Source organism: Octopus bimaculoides, chromosome 14, assembly GCF_001194135.2.
Source record: "Octopus bimaculoides isolate UCB-OBI-ISO-001 chromosome 14, ASM119413v2, whole genome shotgun sequence".
Lineage (NCBI taxonomy): Eukaryota > Metazoa > Mollusca > Cephalopoda > Octopoda > Octopodidae > Octopus > Octopus bimaculoides.
This window is the reverse complement of record NC_068994.1, coordinates 13,114,288-13,122,573: the sequence shown is the minus strand read 5'-3', so window position 1 is coordinate 13,122,573 and position 8,286 is coordinate 13,114,288. Positions and strand designations below refer to the sequence as shown.

Here is an 8,286-nt window from a genome sequence, read left to right as displayed (position 1 = left end):
ACTACAACAGACTTGTCCCACAGAGAACATTTCCACTTACTTTCGGGTACCCCCTCACATATATGTATGTGCAAGTGAGAGTAAATGTATGTTTGTGTCTCATTCTTCAAAAACATGTCAGGCCACTGAAAAATATTACCTTCCTTGGAAACAGGGAAAGGTTGGTGACAAAAAATGGCATGTGGCTGTAGAAAATTTGTCTCAGTAAATTCTGTCTGGTCCATGCAAGCATAGAAAAGTGGACGTTAAAAACTGCGATGACAATGAAGATGATATTCAGTTGTTTGGTATTATTATTATTTCTTGAGAATAGTATTTATTTCAGCATAGACTACCAGTTACCAAAGTTATACATGTGAGGTGAAAGACATTGTTAGTTAAATAAATAGAAGAAAATAAAGAATCAATACCATGATGCAATTGTTTTTGAAACAAATCTCTTTAATGATATATTTTTGAGTTTAATAAATTAACTTTAAATTAAAAGTAATTTTCTCTAAATTCCTCATCTCTTTGATCCAATTCTGAAAACGTTATCTGAAATTATCAGAATGCCAATATCTTTCTGTAATGTGTATTTGTTCGATAATTACACAAGAAATGATACTTAAAACATTCCGCAATAACAAGAGAGAGAGAGAGAGAGAGAGAGTGTGTGCACGCGCGACTTACAATCAAACTTTTACTGAGTTATTTCTTACATATTTCACATTGATATGGTATGTATTTGTTTATGGGCGACAAGTTTAGAATTCAGAAAAGTTTTCCAAACATTTCACAATGATGTAGCTTCATTTTCTCCAATGTGACTGCGTTTATGATTTATAAGAGAAGAATTACTGGAGAAAAGTTTCCTGCATATTTCACAGTGATATGGCTTTTCTCCAGTGTGTAGATTTTTATGTGATTTTAAAGTAGTATTTTTACAGAAAGATTTCCCACATATTTCACACTGATATGGGGTCACTCCCGTGTGTATTGCTTTATGTCCGTTTAAAGTACTCTTATAACTAAAAGAGGCCCCGCATATATCACACTGGAATGGTCTCTCTCCAGTGTGTATTCTTTTATGTACTTTTAAGGTACTCTTATCGCTAAAAGAGTTACCACATATTTCACAACGATATGGCTTTTCACCAGTGTGTATTCGTTCGTGTCCTTTTAAAGTACTGTTTTGACTGAAAGAGGTTCCGCATATTTCACAATGGAAAGGTTTTTCTCCTGTATGGACTCTTATGTGTGATTTTAAACTACTATTCTCAATGAAAGCTTTCCCACACGTTTCACAGTGAAACGGTTTTTCTCCAGTATGTGTCCTTACGTGTATTTTTACATGGCTACTACGGGCAAAAGTTTTTCCACATATTTCACACTGAAATGGTTTTTCTCCCGTGTGTATCCTTATATGTCTTTCCAAATGGCTATTACGGAGAAAAGATGTCCCACATATTTCACAATGATATGGCTTTACGCCAGTGTGTATTCGTTTGTGCCTATTTAAATACCCAACAACGAAAAATGATTTCCCACAAACATCACAATGATAGGACCTTTCTTCAGCGTGCCTTCTTCTGTGTGTTTCTAGAGCCATGTCATTTACAAACGATTTCCCACATTTTTCACAAAATCGTCTTTCTCCAATGAGTTTTCTCTTGTGCATTTTTAAATATCAAATCTTGACAAATACTTCACAATGACTGGATTTTCCACTGCAACATCTACACGTATGTGGACAACAAAACTTTAAGTGAAAATAATTTTCTATAAATTCCACACCTCATCTTTGATTCGACTCTGGAAAGTTATCTGGTATTATCAGAACGCCAATATCTTTCTGCCATGTGTACTTGTTTGATAATTACACGAGAAATGATACTTGACATATTCCACAATAACAATATTTATTTATTTATTTATTTATTTCCCAATGAATTACTCTCCACGAATGCCACAGAGAAAGGTGAAACTTCAGACTGTAGCGTTACGTATCTTTCAAAATGGGTACACTAAAAGGTATTCTAACGAGTACCTTTTAATGAGTATTTTTAAATGAATATGGTAGATAAGAATATGCCAAGTGACAAACAGTTATCTCAAAATTATCATCATGATAGACGTCTTAATACATATCGGTTCTCTACAGTTGTTTCTGTATAATTTGCGAGTATACATAATGGGGTTCACTTTCCTTGCTTAGGATATCACAAAACGAAAGACAAACGAACCACTTTTTCACATTGTATAATGGAATTCAGTATATAACCACACAAATTTGAAGCTTATACTTAATAATTATATACACATATATAAAATTAAATGATTCGCAGTTAGTGACAATTAAATCAATTACGATCTAAATTAGATATATATTTCTCCAAGGACGTAAATAGAATATGAAACAGGATTTGAAAATAACTATCAAGACTTTCTTTTTTAATATGTTAAAATCCGATCAAACATATCGATAATTGTTGTATATAATTGGTTATTGAACAGTTACAGCTGATATAGACAAGGGAGATCACTGTATCATGTATGTTTCTATAGAGTATTCTGTGTGTTATAATAACGGTATATATTTTATAGAACTGGGAGTGTTGTTTCTACTGGTACACTTGTGTCGAATGTTGATGTTATTATTATATAAATATAAACATAACATGCTTAAATAGATCTGCTATGGAAATATGTTATAGAGTATGGTATTTACCGAATAAGATTGTGGGTGTTGTTTATTCTCTCGTTCCCGTTGAACTGGATCACGTGATTCACTCACATTGGTAAATGTTTACAAAAATAAAATAAAAATTACAGAAAGTGCGTGTATTCAGATATTGTGTATGTAAACAAAATACTATGCGTAAATACTAGGTAATATGATAAATCTCGGGATATATCTGTATGATGCATGTGGAGACGCGTGGCTTCGTGGTTAGGGTGTTGGAATCATGATTGTAAGATTGTACTTTCAATCCTTGGACAGGATGAGTAAGACAGCTCATCAAAGAATGTTTTACCACCAACCATCACACACACACACAGTTGATTACAATTTATGTCCGACTACCTCCCTGTCATAACACTTACATATTCTGCACATGTATTCAAATTCTAAAGACAAACAAGCATTTTTGCATTCATACATATTTGCACATAAAATAAGTACCAGATTGGTGCTGGGGGTTGATGTAATTCACTTGTCCCCTCCCCACCAAAATTGCTGGCTTCGCAGCAAAATTTGTAGGGTCTCACAAAGGTGATAAGTCATCGTGACCTTTGGCTATTTGATGTGCTTGAGAAGACTTGTTAAGCCAAGTGAAATCATAGTTGTGGCTGGTGCCAGGAATACATAAAAGCACCCATGCTGATAACTCTTGGAGTGGTTGGCATTATGAAGGGCATCCAGCTGTAGAAACCAACCCAAGGTCAGACTGGAACCTGGTGCAGTTCTCCGACTTACCAATTCCAGTCAAACCTTCTACCCCATGCCTGCATGGAAAGCGGACGCTAAATGATAATGATAGATAGATAGATAGACGTCCGGAAGATTACAATAATAATAATAATGGTTTCAATTTTTGCCACAAAGGTAACCGTTTGGGGGAAGGGGCTGTGTCGATTACAACGACCGCAGTCTTCAACTGGTACTTAATTTATCGATGAAAGGCAAAGTCCACCTCGGCGGAATTTGAACGCAGACGAAATATCGCTAAGCACTTCGCCCGACGTGCTAACGATTCTACCAGCTCGCCGCCTTTACAATAACAATGTAGATATGTACGCTCGTTTGTAGTGTTTTTATTGAATACATATAAAAGATTACGCAAAAAAATCTATAACAGGCCACGTGATATGAACGGAGGCGGAAGTGAGAGATATATACATCATAAAAAATAACAATGTGGACAACTAAAGAAATGAATGAAATGGATTCACCGCCAACAAAATAAATCTTCGCTTAACTGAACGAAGGATTTGTAGTATTTCCACTGGGAGTAGCTAATTTACTCAAACATTGCTGCTATAAGCCAAACAAAGCATTTTGCAACATACAGACTCGAATATGTAAATTATACATTATCCATACACACAGAACAGATCGATCCCTGCACAGTGCTCGTGTTTGTATATATCAAGACGTTCGTTTGACAGTTTGGGACATAGCAGCTAAATCCTTTCAAATCTAATTCGCATAAACACTTATACAGTTTTGTTGACTTTAAATAACAACACTGTGATTGTCAAAACACACAGAAAACTACACAACACTTCTTTTGTCAACATCAGTCGTGTTTGATCATGTTTTATTGGATTTTAACACATTAAAAAAAAAAAAAAGTCTTGTGAGACTTTTATATTTATTTTCAAATTCTGTTTTCTTTTATGTTTACTTAGCATAACAGACATAAAGAAATATAAATTCAATTCAGTTTAGTTCGAAATTGATCGTTCTTTCTCTCTTTCGCGCTCTCGGTTCAAACCCCACCGAAGTCAACTTTGTCTTTTATCCTTTCGGGGTCGATAAAAAAAAATTATCTATCCAAGACGAATTGTAGAACTGTTTGATCGCATATCTTGCGGTATTTGCTCTTTGCGTTCGGAGTTCAAATCCCGCCGGGTTGTAGACTTAATCCGACGCTCGATTTAACACCAACCAAAAACTCAGCCCGATTCAGTTTGAGGATCGAGGACTCACGCCCTCCCACTTGCCTCGGAGACTAAACGACTGTAGGCACTACCCTGCCTTCTTATTAAAAGATTTTTTTTAAAAATTAAATGTCATTTTATTTTATATCGTTATACTTCAGAACCAATTTTGCATCTTTATATCTTTACAACAATCAATTTCATTATATCGCATTGAACGGTTATATATAAATATTGTAATCTACAAACTTGTAAATATCAGAGAAAAAAACAATCGCATTAAAATTCGTTTGAAATCTTGTCAAACTTGGGAATTTAAAAAATGCTCAAATCAATACATGCTGGAGAAAGTCGATTCCATTGCGAAATGTGTGGGAAAACATTCGTTAATAACAGTGTTTTAAAAAGACACAAAATAAGACATAACGAAGAAAAATCTTATCACTGTGATATTTGTGGGAAATCTTTTGTCACTAATTCGAATTTAGGTAGTCACAAAAAGATACATATTACAGAAAAACCGTTTCCTTGTGAAATATGTGGGAAATCGTTTGTTCGTAATACGCATTTAAAAAGTCACATAAGGACACATACTGGAGAAAAACCGTTTCACTGCGAGACTTGTGGGAAATCGTTCACTCAGCAGCTCAGTTTAAAATCACACATAAGAACACACACTGGAGAAAAACCGTATGATTGTGATATATGTGAGAAATCTTTCACAGTGACGTCTGCTCTTGTAGTTCACAAACGATCACATACTGGGGAAAAACCTTTCCACTGTAAAATTTGTGGCAAGTCTTTCAGCAATAACAGATTAAAAACACATGAAAAAATACACACTGGAGAAAAACTATATCATTGTGATATCTGTGGGAAATCTTTCAGTGAAAATGGTAGTTTAAAATCACACAAAAGAGTACACACTGGATAGAATTTCTATCACTGTAAAATATGCAGTAAATCTGTTTTTTAGGAATTGCTCAAATTCTATCTGATTCATGAGTATATTCTCAGAAATATGTCAAACTGCTCACTTTAGTTGTTCATATGTATCCATGGAGAAAAAGAATATTGGTGTGAAGTAGATGGAAATTTTGACTCCATAAGTCATGTTCATAAACCCTTTAGCATTCAGATTTCTTTGACAGATGTATTGCTTATTTATTCACATTGTTTTGAATTAATCATACGTTATTTTATAGATTCAAGATTTCAACAATGTGTTTGTATATTTTTAGAATGACATTGTAGGGTAGGTATGAGAGGTTGGATCTAGTCAGTTTTAACATAAAACAGGTATAATATTTGGGCCAGATTAAATGCTAAATGGTTAAACCAGCCATATCAGGCCCGAATATTCTACTTGTTCTATGTTCAAACTGACCAGATTTAGCCTTTCACACCTACCCTACACAATGTCATTCTAAAAATAAACAATCACATTATCAAAATATTGAAGTTATGAAATAGTGCATGGTTGATTCAAAATAATGTGAATCAATAATGCATTTGACAGAAAAAAATGATTGGTAAAGGGTTAAAAAAAATACAGAGTATTAAAAAAAATTAGGATTTTAGAAGCAATTCTGAAATCATTTTCTCTGAATTGTGTTTTGTATTGTCAAACAAATTACTGAAATATATTGTTTTTTTTATATATATAATTGTGGATAATTTTATCAACAATGTCTTGATGTCATTCACGAAGAACATGCAGAATTTATGGATAAACATTCTGACATTATGTATGTCAATAAGTATCAATGTCATACTTTTCACATTTATGACTGGTTTCAGATAATCTATGTTATTTTAAATGCTACTGCTGTTATAAAATAATAGACATATGTATATTTTAAATGGCTTTGTGCAACTTTACCATAAAGTAAATTGTTCTAGTTTGGTAAACAAAAGAAGTTGGTAAAATCTATTCTTTGAAAATAGAAACACTAAAATAAATTTGTGTAAAAGCTTCTCAATTGTAATCTCAAAATGTTTTACTTCAGTTTAAATTATGAAACATGATCAGGAATTAAGAACTTAAAGCTACCATAATTTTTAGTGGTATTTTTTGGATTGTTCAATGTGATATACTTCAAGATTGAAAGACTATTGAAAACCAGTTTATAAATATAATGTGCTTAATAAAATATACTCTACTACAAAACATCTCTCTGAGCATAAATTATTCAGACTGAAATTTTTAACACCTTCTAAGTCTTGAAACATGAGGCAATAAAAATACATATTTAGAATGAGTGTTTTAACTCCTTGCTTGTGTTGTTGAAGTTTTCATTCAGTGGTGGTTCTGCTGCCTGTCGTTTAACATTGTTATTCTGCGTTGGGTCTTGGACACTAGTGTAGCACCTGGCTAGCCAATGTTGATGCTCAAAGACTTGGCATGTGACCATACCAGATGAAGGGTCAACTGTAGATTGTATCACAGACGATAGTCCAGTCTGTTTCTTCTCTTGTTTGTTGGACACACAGAAAGTTTCCATCTACTATCTAGTGATTTGTGTAGCTATGTGGTATCAAAATTGATGGATTTCTTTTAATGACAAAACAAGTAAAAGAGTAGCAGTAAAAAAGAGTAATCCAGGAGAGGGAATTGAAAACTATAAAAATGCTAAACTGGATACCTTGCAGTATGTGTTCCAAGTTCCAATTCCACAATGGTGCTACATGGGTGATGGACCAAAAAGCACTGTTGCTAAAACAAATTGAATGTTCAGTCAGCCACGCCAAATAATCAGCGCCTGAACAGCCAAGCCCAATAGTCTCATTCCAATATGTAACTAGGAAATTAGTTTAATTAGGTTATATACAAACACTACCAAGTGACATGATAATTAAGGATACAAAGACAAAAATATGTATAGCAGTTTAGTAGTTAAGGTATTCAGCTTATGGTTATAAGGTTGTGAGTTCAATTCCTGGTGGCTCATTGTGTCCTTAAGCAAGACACTTTATTTCACATTGCTCCAGTCCACTCAGCTGGCAAAAATGAGTTGTACCTGTAGTTCAATGGGCCAGCCTTGTCACATTGTGTGTTATGCTGAATCTTCATGAGAACTACATTAAGGGTATGTGTACCTGTGGGGTACTCAGCCACTTGCATGTTAATTTCACAAGCAGGCTCTTCTGTTTGATCAAACCAAATGGAAATCTCATTGTTGTAATCAATGGAGTACCAGTGAAGCATAGATATTTAATAATACAAATAATATGTGAGTATATGCATATATACGTACATCATGCTACATGGCAGTGAAACATGGGCTGTAACTGCTGAGGACATACGTAAGCTCGCAAGAAATGAAGCCAGTATGCTCCGTTGGATGTGTAATGTCAATGTGAATACCCGTCAGAGTGTAAGTATCTTGAGAGAAAAGCTGAACATTAGAAGCATCAGTTGTGGTGTGCAAGAGAGACGATTGCGCTGGTATGGACATGTGGTGAGAATGGATGAGGATAGCTGCGTGAAAAAGTGCCACACCCTAACAGTTGAGGGAACCTGTGGAAGAGGTAGGCCCAGGAAGACCTGGGCTGAGGTGGTGAGGCAAGACCTTCGTACATTGGGCCTCACCGAGGCGATGAGATCGTTGCCAGTGCCCCTGGACTGGCTTGTGCGGG

At 34.6% G+C, this 8,286-nt stretch overlaps 2 protein-coding genes across 2 annotated transcripts; one reads left to right on the top strand and one right to left on the bottom strand.

Moving 5' to 3' along the window:
* Nucleotides 1–350: 350 nt before the first annotated feature.
* LOC128249362 (zinc finger protein 726-like) lies at nt 351–2,704 on the bottom strand. The gene has a single exon (XM_052972680.1). The coding sequence runs from the start codon at nt 1,658–1,660 to the stop codon at nt 776–778; it is 885 nt and encodes a 294-aa protein (XP_052828640.1). The 5' UTR covers nt 1,661–2,704; the 3' UTR covers nt 351–775.
* Nucleotides 2,705–4,216: 1,512 nt separating this feature from the next.
* Nucleotides 4,217–6,623, top strand: LOC128249363 (zinc finger protein 177-like). Its single transcript, XM_052972681.1, has one exon. It carries the CDS (start codon nt 4,970–4,972, stop codon nt 5,579–5,581), a length of 612 nt encoding a protein of 203 aa, XP_052828641.1. The 5' UTR covers nt 4,217–4,969; the 3' UTR covers nt 5,582–6,623.
* Nucleotides 6,624–8,286: the final 1,663 nt, after the last annotated feature.